Genomic DNA, 16,169 nt, shown 5'->3' with positions numbered 1-16,169 from the left:
ATGGGCAAATTGGGAGCAGAACCATGACTCACTCCTCTGACATTACCCAGCAGACCATGCTGTACACTGGAAACATCGAGCTGTAAATGGGATGGGAGGAAATAGGGAATGAATTGGGCAGAGGAGAGGCAGAGAGTAGAAATCAGTTTGCTGCTGAGCTTTAGTTTGTCACTGAATGTACTCTCCTGCTGATTCTTAAACTTGTAATCTGTGCACAACATTTCCTGACCTCCTAAAAATCTCCCAAAATATCTCTGGACAACAGGGATTGCATTGGTGAACTTTTTCACCCTTTTGAGCCTGCTGTTCTGACTTTATCCACGGCACAACTTCTGGTCAGAAAACCCCCAAACCACCTCTTAGGTTTTTATTACCTGTGGGCAAGTACTTAACACACCCTGGAATGAATTCTGGAAAAGTCTTCTTGAATAATACTCTGATTTGTTCAAAATGAGATTTACTTTCCTGGGACATTTTTCCACTCAGATGAAGTGATGCAATTGGCAGCGCAACTGACTGGAGGAACAAGAAAGACTCATTTATTTTATTTGCAGACATGTTTTTTCCTTAAGCACTTTATATTTTGATATTGTTGAAAGAAAGCATGATAAGGATGTGTAGTATTGCAGTATATAATCTGTAATCATAACTGTAGAATTTATGAGGGCAGCGACAGAGTTAAGGAAATCGTCTGGTGATAATAAAGCGCTCTTTTACAGCCGTGCACATCTTTAAATAAAGCAATGGTTAAGATTCCTTCTTCGGTCCCTCCCTTGGTTGTATTTCTGTTTCCTACAGCAGCGTCAGCACAGTATGCTGTTGTTTTTTATTCCAAAATTTCCTAAAGGCCACTGAATATTTTCGGCTCCTGACTTTTTTTCCTGAGCTTACTGCTCAGGCCTCGCAACTGTGTAACTCCAGCCCCCAAAACAGAGGTCCATTTAACTTTTTGCTGTATTAGTCTCTACACACCCATAAAGATTTCTGTAATGTTTGACTTGGCATGCTGACTGCTGCTGCTGCTGAGGGTTTATCCTGTTCAGCTACAGACAGATTAGCAGAGTTCCTTTGACCTTCCCTTCAGGAAAAAAAAAAAAAAAAGTAAACCAGTAATGCTTTCTCTGAATGGCTAGGAAAAGACATGACTACTCTTAAGTTTATAATAGATAATTCTTTATTTTGCTGTTTAGAAGTGCAATTTGAACTAAAGCTTCTCTTAAGTTTGTGTTTATGCATCACACAACACATCTTTAAACCCTTCTTTCGGATACTCTCCTTGTGTTTCATGTCAGACGGCCTTTTCATCCATGTCTTTCACTGTAAATTCATCCTCATCTTTGTTCCTACTGAATACTTTACTGTTTTGAAGCACATGTTCAGTCCAGAAATGTAGGCCTCACAGCATCCCATAATAAGCATTCAGTTTTTTGACCCAACAGAGGGGTCACTTTGTGTTCTCCAAGGCTACACCACCCCCTCTTACATGTCTGTTTCTATTTTAAATCTCTTCAGCTGATGTGCACAGATGCAACTAAAGTTAGAAATAATGAATGCAGGGTGTGCACTGTGTTTTATAGACATTATATTTGAGATGTATTGGTTTAATTTGTTTTTTTCCAAAAGTATTTGTACCCCAGGAATCTTTTTGCATTTCATTGTGTTACAACCACAAACCTAAATGTGTTTTATCCAAATTTTATGTGATATATCAACACAAAGAAGTCAAATGAGACATGGAAGAAAAAAATGTCTGGTGATAATTTTTAGGATTAAAGGATGTCCCAGAAAGATCTTGAAAAACCCATCCATGCATTTGTCTTTAGTCACGTTCATTTCTGTAACTGTTTTCACAGGTCTGCCTAAACAGTCAGTCAGACAGCTGCAGCTGATTCAGAATGCTGCTGCTGCTGGTGTTCTCATTAAAACCAGGAAGATGGATCACATCACCCCACTTCTGAAGTCCTTAAACTGGTTCTCTGTAGCTCAGAGACAGACTTTAAAATAATACCGTTAGTTTAGAATGGTTTAGTACCAAATGCATGTTATTGTGATGTCAACCTTCCAGACTACTCAAGTTTTCTGGTTCTGGTCTGCTGTTCACCCTCAGAACCAAACATGGAGAAGCAGCATTCAGTTTTATGCATCACTAATCTGGAAAAAACATACAAAAAACTGCAAAAAAGCTAAAACACTGAATTACTTTAAATCAAGTACGGTGATTGAATGGTATTTCCTCAATTTAGCCTTAAATCAAGACTAAAAACTTACCAGTTTAAAGTTTCCTTTGATTTGTAATAATTATTGATAGATATTTGATGAGCATTATTCTTGATTATTTTGATTATTTGATTTGACACAATATCAAATTTGTTGCTTGTTTCATAAGTGGTTACTATTTCATGTTTTTATTATGGAAAGCACTTTGAACTGCCTTGTGGCCAAAATGTGCTGTACAGATAAACTTGACTTGATGTTTGCAGCATAACACACCGAGAGGCTGAAACCTTTGTGTTATTCTTCACAAAATAGCACATATGTTTCCTATGGTTGCACTGTCACAATGTAAATAGGTTTTGGGTTGTGAAAACTTTTCTGAGGTCATGATGTTACCAACTGGATGAGGACCTAACTGGAAGTCTATATTTCAAACTGCAGATGGAAGAGGCAGGTAGCAGCCCACGACCCGAGACCCCCAGCACCCTGACAGAGACAGAGGGGGAGATGGATGGCAGCCTGCTGGAAGTGGACCTCGACAGCTACCAGACAACTCTGGAGGAGGTTTTGACTTGGCTGCTGTCAGCTGAGGATGCACTGCATATTCAGGATGAGGTGTCGGATGATGTGGAAGAAGTTAAAGACCAGTTCCACACACATGAGGTAAGACAACTCGGATGGACTCAAACATTGTAATTTAGCTTCTTGTGTCTTTGTCAGGCAGAAGCAAACATGTCTTCAAACTGTAGAAAAACAGAGCATGCTCTTTGAGGTTACGCTTTAGAGTAAGGTGCTCTGTAGAATTACAGAAATTTAAAGATTTGTGATATAGATTTGTGTATGTAATATGCAGCATACATCATGCTTGATGCACTCACTAGCTGTTTTGTTGATATCTGTCACTCTTGACTGCGACTTCCAACATTATCTGCCAGACTGATGCCTCCTAATCAGCAATACATGCTCTGTACTTGTTGGGAATGCCAGGAATTTTACTGAGTGCCATGGAGCACAACTCTCCATAGGCTCCCGGCCCAGAGCTGACTGGCTGGCTGACTTGCTTGCTTGCTTGACATGGGGGCGTATTTGCAAAGTTTGTGTCTGAGCATGTGTGTGAAGGGACTTTGAATGGATTCCCTTGGCTGAAATGCGACTGTTTGTGAAGCTGAATGCCTGGAATCCAGGTCAAAGCAGAAAGCTGGTTGGGAGACACAGAGCAATGAGATCTAAAGCCTCTTTAACAGCCAGGCTTATCAAGTGGCTTAAAATGAATTCTGCTTGTTTCGGTTTTGTTTTTACACACTATCCACTAGCAGAGCCTAAACAATAATTAAAGTTCTCAGAAACGAAACGAAAATGTATCATTAAAAAGAAATCTTACAGAAATGGGTATGAAGTAAAGTCATTAGTTGAGCCTGCTTTCTTCAAGCTTTGATGTAGTTTAAGTTTAGATTTCAGTTTTGCATATGTGGGATGATGGAACATCTTATGTTCAGGTTTCACCCATCTCAGTGCTGAGTCAGTCTTTTTTCTTTATTTTCTTTCCACTTTCTTCAATGCAAAATTACAACTGGTAGCAAAACCAGTGCTTCTGCTACCACCATGCTTGGGAGTTAAAAGTATGAAGATGAAAACTTAACCTTCCGTAGGTCAAACAAGTATCTTCTTCGTTCATGGAGATTGAAATGTTGCTTAACGGACAGCGATAATGGTTTGTTGTCAGGTGGTGTTCGTGGTCAAACAAATTTGGTTTAATTTGAAGATGATGGAGTGAGTCAAATGGTTGAAGCTTATTTTGAAAGGAATAGGTCAGGTTCCTGTCATGTCAACTATTCTGAAATTTTATGTACTGTGCTGTAAAAATGCTTGTGTGAGGAAGCCAAAATGTTTAAAGGAACTGTACTATTTTTGCGAAACGAGTGATCAAATATTTTGGTGTAATTATGCCAGAAGGTTGGTAAAAACTCCTAAAAGCATGTGATTGAAAGTCAGAAAGGGGACATTTCGCAAAATTATTGGAGTTTGAGAGTGGATGTGAGTGCATCTGAGTTTGTATGTCTAATTTTGATAACATCTATGTTGTACAAATTTCAAAGTAAATTCATTTGTTTCAATCATGCAAGTCGTTGTCAAGTTTTTCCCTCATGGAAAAATAACTATTCAAATAAATAATTAGAACCTCCAAATTACAAGTAATTCATGCCCATCATGAAAGCATACAAACCTCTGTCTACAACAATGTTCCCCATCTTTGCATGCAGGGGTTTATGATGGAGCTGACTGCTCATCAGAGCAGCGTGGGCAATGTGCTGCAAGCGGGAAACCAACTGATTGTTCAGGGCAACCTAACAGACGAGGAAGAAGAGGAAATTCGAGAGCAGATGACTCTCCTCAACTCTCGCTGGGAGAGTCTCCGAGTTGCCAGCATGGATCGCCAGGCCAGGTGGGAACATCCACATACTAAAGCTGCAAAACATGGTCAATCTGAGTTGTTGTCTAATTCAGTCATGTAAAACAATTGCAAATTTGCAGTCATGTAAAACAAATTTGCAGTCATGTAAAACAATTTGCAATTGTTTTACATGACTGAATCCTAATTTGACTGTTTGAAGTGATTTTTCTCTCATTGTCGCGTTTGAGTTGAAGTTTTCAGTATTTATAAAGATAGAAAACGTCCTTATTTACACTGAGTCTTAATACAGTTTAGACTAATACTTAGTAGAAGTTGAAGCTTAATGTTCAGAAAATCGTGTCTTGTCTTTCTGTCCTGAACTTTTTCCGTTCTTGTTGTCAGACTCCACGAGGTTCTGATGGAGCTGCAGCAGCAGCAGCTACAGCAGCTCTCTGATTGGCTGACACTGACAGAGGAGCGAATCAAAAAGATGGAGACGGAACCAGCAGCCAAGAACATGGATATTTACAAAGAAAACATAGAAAAACATAAAGTAAATAAATATTAAACTAAGTTAATTAAAATATCTCCATTTTGCTTGTTGTTCCAGTCTTATTGAACATCTTTATGATGCTTTATCTCTAAATACACCTCTCCTCCAATCACTTGGCAAACATCAAATCCTAAACTTTGACTAGTCAACCTACTTTTAGCTATGAAGCTGAATGACTTTTCTGTCATACTCATTTCCAGTTAATCACTTCACTGACTCAGTTTTGAATTTCTCAATCAGGAACTTCAGAATGACTTGGAGGCGGAGCAGGTAAAGGTCAACTCTCTGACACACATGGTGGTCGTGGTGGATGAGAACAGTGGTGAGAGTGCCACTGTTGTCCTGGAGGAACAATTACAAGTGAGATACCATGCTTTAAATTTGTGAGATAATCTGCACAATAATATAATGTATATATCTTTATGTACAAAGATGATGAGGCGTGTGTTTTTATTTTATTTATTATTTATTTTGCTTAATTTCTGCAAATGTTAGAAGTAGCTTGAAGCTGATTTGGACTTTTTTTAAGCAGAATATATTTATTTTTGTTCTTTGTTTTCAGTCTTTGGGTGAGCGCTGGGCAGCTGTCTGCCGCTGGACAGAAGAAAGGTGGCATAAGCTGCAAGAAGTTTTCTTAGTTTGGCAACAGCTTTTGTCAGATCAGGTACGCAATATTTATTTATTTATACCGCTCAGTCATCTTTGCTTTTATTTGAATGGTTCATTATAACAACTTATTGGAAAAGAAAAAAACTGATTCACAACATAATGAGCTACACAATAAGTATTTCTGCTTGTATTTTAAAAATCTGTTTGACTTTGAGACAATAATGACAAATTTAAGTTAATGAATTTACTCTTTTCGAGGATATTGTTTTCCAATAATTTGGCAAACTGAATATTTACATTTTGGTTACTTTAAAAAAAATGTGTAATAATTTTCTAATGCTAGCTTTGTAAGTGAAATGATTTCCTTTTCTTTTTCACAGAGTTTGATTAGCGAATGGTTGGCAGAAAAAGAAGAGGCTTTAAATCAAGTTCAAACCTCCAACTTCAGAGATCCCAGTGAAATGAACGCGAATGTGCGACAACTGACGGTACGTAGAGCAAACTAATTATTTTTTATGCAGCCGGCAATTTGCTCTCAAATGTAATTATTCAATATGCTGCATTTCCAAAATCCCTATCACCAAATTTTAAGTTGCCTGGTGAAAAAAAATAAATAAATAAAATCCCATATTGATGGATCTTAAAGCCAAGATGCAAGGTTTTTTTTTTTCTTTGCTCTCAGGGTGAATTTCTTTGAATGGCTAGGCCTCCCTTGAACGCCCCTCACTTATACACACATTTTTACATTGTTTGGAGACCTTTTTAAATATTTCACTCATCTCATACTTTCTCTTTGAAAGGCCTTGGATTTTATTTAAGCTCACCATGGTGTCCATTTAAATAGTCCACCTAACTATATGTGCAAGTTATAATGGCTTTAAAACGCCAAGTAATGATGTTTCCATCACATCATTCTGATGTGATGCACCTGTGTGTAATTTCATCTATTCTAAGTGAGAACACATTTGGGTTGTCCTAATTTATTTTCTTTATCACAAACTCTTTTATCTTTACAACATTCTGCTCAAGTTTAAGATTTTTTTTTTGTATTGTCAAAACTGATTTAAAATCCATATTAGGACTCATGTGCTGTCCAAATTTATTCACATCTGTAAATAATAGTTTGAAGTTTCTACATTCTCAAGAAATCCTGGAGTAAAAGTTAAGCTTTACGTTTATTGTTTTAGATTTTGAAGGAGGACATGGAGAAAAAGAGGAGGACTCTGGACAAGCTGTCAGATGCAGGTCAGGATGTGATGCAGCTGCTTCAGAGTGCCGAAGCAGGAGCCAAGATTGAGGCCGATACAGAGGAGCTGACTCACAGATGGGACAACCTTGTTCAGAAACTGGAAGACTGCTCCTTCCAGGTGTGCACTTGGAAATTTTTTTGTCATGATGCTAACGTGGACAGAAAAAGCTACTACTCAAATCTGGATGTTCATTATAAGTTTGAAGAAGCTTAAGTAATAAAAACAAAACAGTGGGAGTACCATTAAACTTTCTTTGGTGTTTGCTTTTGGTTTTTTAGTAACTAACATTGCAGAGATGGTTTTCTGTGCCTCTTTCTGTTTGATACTTGAAGGTAATGGAGGCTGTAACAGAATCTGGAATGAATCAGATGGAGGAAAAAGTGATGGAGGCAGAAGCTTCTCCTGCTGTTGATCAGGAGCTGGCCCAACCTGCTCCTGCTAAAAAACGACTGGTGGAGACAGATGCAGAAATCAGACGAATGTAAGAACTTGAAACACAGCCTGCTGCTTCATTAATGAAAATTAAATTACAAACAGACCTGCAAACATAAATGTATTTTATTTTATAAAAGACATTCATATTTCATTTTATACAGGTTTGAAAATAAGCTCTCTGACTTAACAAGCTGGATTCAAACGTGGAAGATGTCCACTCAGTCGCTGTGCTCCACGCCTCCTGAAACCACAGCTGATGCCCCAGACCTGCAGAAAAAACTAAATGTGAGAGTTTTAACTTGAATGAATGAACTATGGTAAGTTTATTTTAAATTGGCACCTTAATGACAATATATCAACTATGTTTAACTATGACTTAGGAGCTGGAATTGCAACTGAAGGCAAAGGAAAGCACAGTTAGGGAAGTAACGAAAGGAGGACGTAACCTTATGGAGCAATTAGAGAGAGGTAAGAAAATTATTTTTTCCTGACAAATAAATCCTCTAACAATCCATATAAATGTATGCCAAGATTTCAGCTTGTGCATTGAATTTTCATCCATTTTATCTTTCGACATTTTCTTCCATTAAAACAATTTTTGATCGATAGATGAAAAGACCAATTACATGTCTGTTATGAAATAAAATCCCAATAAAATACATTAAAGTTTGTACTTGTATGGCAGTAAATTACTAAAAAAGATCAAGCTGTAAGTAAATTTTTGCAACACAATAATCTTTTTTTTGGCAATCCCAACTTAAAGATATTTCCTTTTCCCCTTTAATTGTGCACGTCTCGTAATTTTTTAAAATGACTTTTATGTCGATGTATGATGTTTTCTGTGATGTTCTTGTTTTATTTAGTGGTAAATGTCAACAGTGTGAATATATTTGTGCATTTTGTGGATAAAGTAATAAAATATCTCAGCCTGCAGGCATGCTGATTTCATATAACTATTCAATGAAACTCTAGACTTTATATGACTGCTTTGTTCTGGCATAAGTGAAGCGGCAGGAATCATTTGACAGAGTTTCTTCCAAGAAACAATTTTATTTCAGCAACAATTTTTTTTCCAGCACCTTTCTTGTTCTTTTCCTTTTCCTATGGACTGTTTTTAACATTCACAACCTCACTGCAATACTTTTTAAGTGAAATTATGAAAACTTCTGTACACAGTATGTTTAATTATTGGAGTTTTTATGTGAGACATTGCTGATTTGTTTCTTTCTGCAGAGGGAGCAGGTGTGGACTCGGTGAGGGAAAACATAGACCTGATTCAGACCGAGTGGGATGTCTGTGCCAGGGAGCTCCAGGCCGCTCGCGACCGGGTTCACACTCGGACCCGGATCAGACAAGTTTCTTCGGAGCTTGCTGACCTTGACCAGATGTTGGAGAAACAAGACCAGTGGCTAGGTACAACTTCAATCGTAAAAAGCAACAACGAGGTTGAGCTGAGAAACCTGAGTGGAGAATGTAAGGTGAGGTTTACCACATGAGTCCTACTTAATCTACTTTCCTAAATTAAGTTTTCATCCTCAGTTTAGCATCTCCTATTGTGTTACCAGTCCCGCCTTGCTCAGGTCACTGTTTTAGGTCCACGACTCGAACAACTGTCTTCGGAGGCAGGAACATTTGGAACGGTGCCGTCTCTAAAAGACAACATGGTTGTGGTTTCTGCGCATCACTCCTCCACACTACAGCAGCTGCAGAACAGAGAACAAGAAGTGAATCAAGGTAAACATGCTTGGTTATATACAATTATTTCCAAAAATATTCACGCTCTTTAGCTTTTTCTGTTATTAGACCAGCAAAAGATTATACATGGCTGTCAAGTATTTTTAAACTTTACAAATTGTGATCTTCATTTGTATTTGACCTTCTTTACTGTGATGCACCTTGATTAAATTTGGGTTTGTGAAAATCTCAGAGGTCTGTTAGAAAACATTATTATTGAAACCAAAAACTATGCTAGAAATACACTGACTTTAAGTATTCCAGCATTCTGTTCAACTTATTTTCTGAAAATGTAAAATGTAAAATGGAAATGTACCATTGTGGTTTTTTTTGTCTGATGAGGCAAAAATTAAACTTCTTTTGAAAATTGGAGTGATGTTCACCTTCCAATAAGACAGCACTAAAAATACTGCTCGAGTTAAAATTAGATAATTTGGATCAAAGCATAAATATGTATTAGAATGACTCATCTGGAGGATGAATTAGCTTTTAAACACTGTGCAGGCTTTATCTTATGTTTCTTGAAAGAAAATTTCCAGCTTAATGCTGCATCTGATCTCCTGTTTAATAATACACATTTTTCTCTTTTTCACCGTTGGTCTTACATTTATAAGGAAAGCAAAATAATAATGGCTAACATGAGTACAGCTGCTCACAAGCCACGTAAATTTGACATCAGTACTTTTTATTGAACCTTGGCTAGTCTCAAGTAATAATAGAGCTTGCCCTTATATGGTCTCTGAAAGCACACAAATTTACTGCAGCATATGCAAGAGATTTTGTGCTAAGTCAAATGTCTGTCAGCTTGTTTCTGCCTGAGGACGTGAGTTGGATATAAAACAGTCCTGAAAATCAGCCTTTGTTTTAATTCCTGAATTAATGTGTGCAGATCTCAGCCAAATATTACCTCGCAACCTGAATAAACTCTTGAACATAAGTGTCTTTGAGTGTGTCTTGCTGTGTCCGGGAGCTTTTTAAGACCGCTTTCTTTCGGAAGGAAATCAGTTGTTTCTGCTTGAGGGTACTTTGCCTCTTGTGATGGGGGGCTCTCCATCTTGAACTTTCACTTCCTCTCAGCTCTTACTCTGTGTAAACACAGTCCGACTATGGAAGCATTAAATCACCTGGCAATTAACAGGCAATAAAACAGGAGGCAGGAGAGATGGTTGTATAGCAAAGCAGGAAGCGAAGAAACGCAGCGATTATGACTATTTATCATCGTCCCTCAAAGTAGAAAACACACAAACTGGACACCTTCTTGCAAAAGTTTTAATATTATATCCCAGTGTTATTTGTGATGTAATCTTTTTGAAACTTACATTTCCTTTCTTTTTCTTTTTGGCCCAGCCCTGGCCAGCGTAGAAGCCACCCAGGTGGTCCAGGATGCGGTGGACGGCCTGGAGGCCAGTTTGGCGGCTTTGAAAGACGGAGTCGTGGACGTTCACACAGCAGAAAGGGCGGTGGAGCGGGCACAGGTTGGTGCTGCTAATAAACAGTCAGACTTTCCTGTAGAGTATTTTGCATGCAGTTATCATATCAAAGTGACAGATTAAAAGAAAAGTCCAAGAGTCGATATCACTAAGTTGCACCTTTCTATTTGCATGTTTTTTTTATTGGCATGTGTGATAATTTTTGATATTTTGACATGGTAGGAATCTCTAGATCTTGTTGAGTTTCTCTTTTTTTTGTGTTGTTGGGTAACTAGTTTATCAGGGTAGTGTCATCCTGTCTCCCCTGTGGTTTCTACAAAACAATAGGCCTTTTATTTGTATTTTTTTACCAAGCAGTCAATTGCCTTATCACTGCATTAAATTGTGCAAGAGGTAAAGGGTGTGTGTGTGAACATGCCTCTTTTGTGATTTTGCACAGAAATGGCTGTTTTGTAATGAGCATGTTGTTGCATACTGAGCATTTGCCTCCTCCTCCATCTGTCCGTGGAATGTGGCTCAGTCTGCGCTCTTGTTATCGCGGTAGATAGGTCGCTGTGCAGGGGAGAGGGGTGGGGAGGTGACACATTCTGGGCTGCGTGCCTGTGCATGAACCGCGTAGCTCCATGTGGAGCCTGCCAGCCTCAACATACAATCCTGTGACAGCATCCCAAAGATCAGTCAGACATTAGTCTAATGAGAGGAGTTGACACTGATTGTTATAGCTTTTTGTTTATTATGAATTCACAATAACATTTACATACATTGCTTCTTTAATATGCCTTTACTGATAAAATGCGCCTTATTGTGTGCATATAAATTGTAAGCCATTGATACAAATGGCTTTGTCATAGATACTGAAGAATGTGTGCATTTGTTTTGCCTGATTTGACATTTTGGAAAAGACATTTCGCAAAGTAGTCTGAGGTGTATTGGTTGCATGTTGGTCCTTTTATTGTCCTGTTCATCTTTAACAGAGTTCATAGAGTTTACAGCAAACTCAAGTTTGATTTCTGTTCGCATCTGTCATAATATGTTCTCTTTTACCCCTCTTGGCATTCATACAAATCAAATTAGGAAAATGTTGCAAACTCCTTAAACTTGGAAAATGACTCAGAGCAAAGTTTCACGGTCTAGAAATGTGGGGAAATAGATTTTTGAGACTTTTCCAGGTTTGGATAAGCAATGGAAAAAACAAATGAGTACTGAAAAGTAGTTAGTTCTGTTTCAGAATTTATTCCATTTCAAATTGTCTAAATGTTATTTCCTTCGTTCAACCATTGAGTCATTCCTGCGTCTTACGATGTTCATACACTCCCATCTGACCTTTCCTTTTGCTCTTATTTCTTCTTTTCTCTTTGGTTCTTGCTTCTTCCCCATTTTTAATCTTTTGTTCTTCCATTCTGGACCTTATGTCGTCCTTTTTGTACTTTCTCTTCTTTCTTGAACCCTTGCTTTCTCCTTTCTTTCTTCCTTCGTTTTGTTTTGTTTTTTTGTCTTTTCTTTATTTTTTTTGTTGGCTGTTTGTTCATAAGTTCATTCATTGCTTTGTTTCTTCCTTATTTCCTTTGTTTGCTCCTTACTTCATATCTTCATTTGTTCCTTCATTCATTTGTCCTTTCCTTGCTTCTTTTCTTCCATCCTTTGTTTCTTCAATGAACCAACAACAATAATGATGAACTTTCGCGTTATATTTTAAAGGGAGTATTAAGAACTAGAGACGCTTGAAAGTTGAGCCTGGAAAAGTTTGAAATGTTATGTAAAAAACTGTAAAACCTCTGTCAAAGCTACAAATGTCTGGTTTTAGAAAGGATTCAGAAGTTTCCAAGATGCAGTGTAGCGTTGACACAGCTCTGAGACTATGTTGAGCCTGACCTCTTGCTGACCACAGAGCCTGTGTTTGGAGATTGAACAAAAACAACAAGCCACTGATCCAGCTGAACTACAAAAATGGAGCCAGCTCTCTTCAACAGCCTGTGAGGAGCACGGCATGCTGCAGTGCATTATGGGCAGCATGAAAGACAATCAGGTAGGTTAACTCTAATTGCCACAGTAATTTTTTATTATATTGCTCAATGTTTCTTGATGTCAAAGTTTATCTACTTGTTGGTTTTAGGTGCGTTTGGAACAAGTGGAGCGCTGGCTGGATGCAGTTCAGGAGCTGCTGTCGAGGGACGCCACAGGGATGGGCGAAGCTGAGAATCTGCAGGCAGAACTTAATCAGTGCAAGGTATATAAAAAAGAAATTCAGAGACTAAACATTTTTTAAACTCAGCATGAGTTGATCAAAAATAAAATCCTATTTCTTTCTTTCTCTACATTTACTTTTTTTCTAACCCGACTGCTGAATGGTCATTAATTACTTATACTAGGTTAAGTGATTACAAAAATGAAATTTCAAAGTATACTTAACATTTTATATTGGCATTTATCTGAGTGAAATAGCATTTTAAAATGCTGAAATTTGATAATTTGATGAACCTGTTGATGACTACATTTATTTACATTTTTAAATTGAAACTTTTTTATTTCTTTCTGAACTAGGAGTATGTTACTGAGATGGAGCTCATGGAACGTTCATTGATGCAGATGGAAGAAAATGTAAAAGCTGTGCAGGCGACTGCAGTCCCAGGACTGGCCAAGTGGGGGCAGGATAAGTTGGACCATTGTCAAGAAAGATGGGCCACACTCAGTAAACAGGTGACAAAAGCAGTGAATTTCAGTTTAAGATAGTAATTTAAAAATATAATTTATCTAAAAATGCACTTCAAATATAAATCTTGATTTTGATTATTAAGGCTTACACGTTATCAAAACTCCTGAAATTTTTTTATGTAGTTTTATATCATTTTAGAAAATGACATAAAACAGACTTGAAGGGTGTTCAGCAGATAATCGGTGACACCCCCCACATGAAGGGTAAACCACATCAGGTAATTTTTTTACGAGGTGCTGTACGCGAGCAAATTATGGAAAGTTAAGCGTAAGAAAAAATGTGAGTGGGGAAAAACGATGCAAATAGTCTAACCACAGCCTTAAGAGGATTAGAAGCAGAACTTAAGTAAAAATTTGAGGGCTATTCAAATGTACTAATTGTGATGCATAGTTTAAATGTGCTTAGCAAAGATTTCTGCTATTTATTTTTGAAAATTTGTCGACTATGTTTCCTTGCAGCTCTTGAGTCATCAGGAACAAGTGGCTGAGAACCAGGAGAAGCAACTGAACCTGAAGAAAGACCTGGCAGAGATGCAGGAGTGGATGGCCCAGGTTGACGAAGAGTTTCTAATGAGAGACTTTGAGTATAAAAGTCCTGAGGACTTGGAGGTGTCTTTGGAGGAGATGAAGGTACGGGTGGAAAAAAAATTCAGAAAATCATTAAATTTTCAGCTTTTGGATCCATGTATTTACATGAAGTCTTTAATTAAAGCGTGCTAAAGAGGATGTGCTACAGAAGGAAGTGAAAGTGAAAATCCTGAAGGACAGCATCAACCTGCTGGTGTCCCAAACATTGCACCCTGCTGGAGGCTCCGGACAGGAGCTGACCTCCGAGTTAGACGGAGTGCTAGCCAATTACCACAAACTCTGTGACCGCCTCAAGAGCAAATGTCACACACTGGAGGTAATTTTTGAATGATTGGAATACCTTCTGAGTCTATAAAGTAAACCAAAAGTTACATGTTAGAAATATGAGACCACACCAGCGTCATTATTTATAAATTTATGACTAAAAGCTTTGCTCCAGTCCAAAACTTGTTTTCATTTTTAAAACGGCTAAATCTTAATTATTTATGCAACAGTGGGCTAATTTAATGTTGGTTAGCTCAGTATTGGAATGACACATAGTTTTATGCGATTAGTCATTGCTTTGGCTTTATTTCCTTAATTCACATGCAAGGGACAAGAAAAGCTTGTAGATGAGGGTGACGATGGAGAATTTTAGAGACAGCCTCTGAGTTTAACTCAGTGATTTTGATCGTCTGCGTTGAAATTCATGTATAGTTGAATTGTGAGACATTTAATTTTACTTTTATGTATTCTTCCCATTATAAATTTTATCATGCATGCACTTTGTAGGAGGTTTGGTCTTGTTGGATGGAGCTGCTTCAGTACCTGGACATGGAGCAGGGCTGGCTCAACACTGTAGAGGAGAAACTTCAAGCTACTGAGAACATACCAGAGAGCACCGAGACGGTCACTGAAGCTCTGGAGGTACACAAGCGCTCAATTATATGTCGTCTCATTAGATTTCTCCAGAATTTACTCATTTAGATTAAAGGATGCTCATGTGAAAAATAACCAGGATAGAATTTATGTAATAGCAGAATATCCAACTAACATGGCAAATTCATCAAAAAAATGAATATTGCATGGCTGTGGGCTTTGATATGAGAAAATAAATTATAACAAATGGATATAATGGACATCCTTACTAATTGCCTGAAGACAGCTACTGGTACTTCATAAATATGGAATTCATGATAATTTAATTAGACTTGAATGTTTTGCATATAATTTTCATTTTCCTGAATGCAGAAATAGTGTGTTAAAAACTTGACTTTTACATCATAATTCATTAGTTTGTTAAATTAAATTCACTAACTTGAATTCATTATTCATTATGGCCTTATCAGCTTTCAAATATAAGGTCAACGAATGTTGCTCTACCATTCTTTATGAAAATACTTAATTTCAGTGAGGATTATGGGAATTTATATATGTGGTGAAGAACTTTTCAGTACGTTTTGATCCAACCACTAGAGGAACTAGTGGGCAATAAAATATAACATCAATGCTTGAGAAGATTGGCCGCTGTCTTTAATCTTTTAACTTCAGACTATTTGAGGAATGGATTGTTTAGTGCAGCCTCTGAGCTCTGCCAATTTCAGTTGCAGATAAATCTCATCAAAAAAGAAGTGCAACTTCTTTGAGAGTCTCTGGAAGTAGATGAAAGCTGCCTGAGATCTGAGGGAGTGAGCAGTTCAGCTCATCTTCTTTGGTTGAAAACACAAAATGATCAACATCACTTTATTTCGCAACAGTTCTCATTTCAATTAGCTTTTATGCCAATTCACAAAATGATTAAACTTTTTATTTCACTAAAAATCTATTCTTCTATAAATAAAATGTTGGATCTTTTGTTTTTATTAATGATCATTTATAATAATTGAAACTAAAGTAATGAAATTGTATATTAAAATTTAGCCCCAGTAAAAAAATAGCTGAACTAAATTATTTTAAACTTAATATTCATATTGTATAAAAAGTTGCCTTTCAGGGACAAATAATTTCATAATAGGCAAAATTAAACATTAATAACCTCGTTTGTCTTTGATTTGCCTTCCAAATTGCTTTTCTTTGACTTGCTCTGCTGCTATATCTGTAAACCGCCTGCAGCCTCTCTGTCAAAATCACTTTCATCACTGCACTGCTTCTGTAGCATCACATTGTGATGAAATAAATTGAAGACCCTTGAAGTCAATGTTTCCCCTTCTTGTCCATGCCCTTCTCAACAAATGTTTAAGGCTAATTTTTGTCTTTACTTTCTTTCTCTCCTC

At 37.3% G+C, this 16,169-nt stretch overlaps 1 protein-coding gene across 12 annotated transcripts in view; it reads left to right on the top strand.

Annotated features, from left to right (window-relative positions):
* The window catches only part of utrn (utrophin), a 173,086-nt gene that overhangs the window by 27,604 nt on the left and 129,313 nt on the right, over window positions 1-16,169 (top strand). For all 12 annotated transcript variants that reach the window (XR_008604881.1, XM_055021426.1, XM_055021437.1 and 9 more), the window contains 19 exons: window positions 2,656-2,877; window positions 4,476-4,657; window positions 5,009-5,159; window positions 5,400-5,519; window positions 5,722-5,823; window positions 6,149-6,256; window positions 6,956-7,135; window positions 7,351-7,499; window positions 7,615-7,738; window positions 7,834-7,921; window positions 8,687-8,931; window positions 9,019-9,187; window positions 10,535-10,662; window positions 12,506-12,643; window positions 12,731-12,844; window positions 13,159-13,314; window positions 13,789-13,959; window positions 14,042-14,233; window positions 14,689-14,823. Coding sequence is in view for 11 of the 12 variants with exons in the window: in XM_055021426.1 (XP_054877401.1) it covers window positions 2,656-2,877; window positions 4,476-4,657; window positions 5,009-5,159; window positions 5,400-5,519; window positions 5,722-5,823; window positions 6,149-6,256; window positions 6,956-7,135; window positions 7,351-7,499; window positions 7,615-7,738; window positions 7,834-7,921; window positions 8,687-8,931; window positions 9,019-9,187; window positions 10,535-10,662; window positions 12,506-12,643; window positions 12,731-12,844; window positions 13,159-13,314; window positions 13,789-13,959; window positions 14,042-14,233; window positions 14,689-14,823 (2,874 nt within the window). In the remaining variant the exon portion in view is untranslated. The remainder of the gene's footprint in view (window positions 1-2,655; window positions 2,878-4,475; window positions 4,658-5,008; window positions 5,160-5,399; window positions 5,520-5,721; window positions 5,824-6,148; window positions 6,257-6,955; window positions 7,136-7,350; window positions 7,500-7,614; window positions 7,739-7,833; window positions 7,922-8,686; window positions 8,932-9,018; window positions 9,188-10,534; window positions 10,663-12,505; window positions 12,644-12,730; window positions 12,845-13,158; window positions 13,315-13,788; window positions 13,960-14,041; window positions 14,234-14,688; window positions 14,824-16,169) is intronic.

The sequence above is a fragment of the Poeciliopsis prolifica genome, unplaced genomic scaffold (genome assembly GCF_027474105.1).
Source record: "Poeciliopsis prolifica strain line A6 unplaced genomic scaffold, Auburn_PproV2 SCAFFOLD076, whole genome shotgun sequence".
Classification (NCBI taxonomy): domain Eukaryota; kingdom Metazoa; phylum Chordata; class Actinopteri; order Cyprinodontiformes; family Poeciliidae; genus Poeciliopsis; species Poeciliopsis prolifica.
Note: the sequence above shows the minus strand (reverse complement) of the source record. Positions and strands in the feature narration are given on the sequence as shown.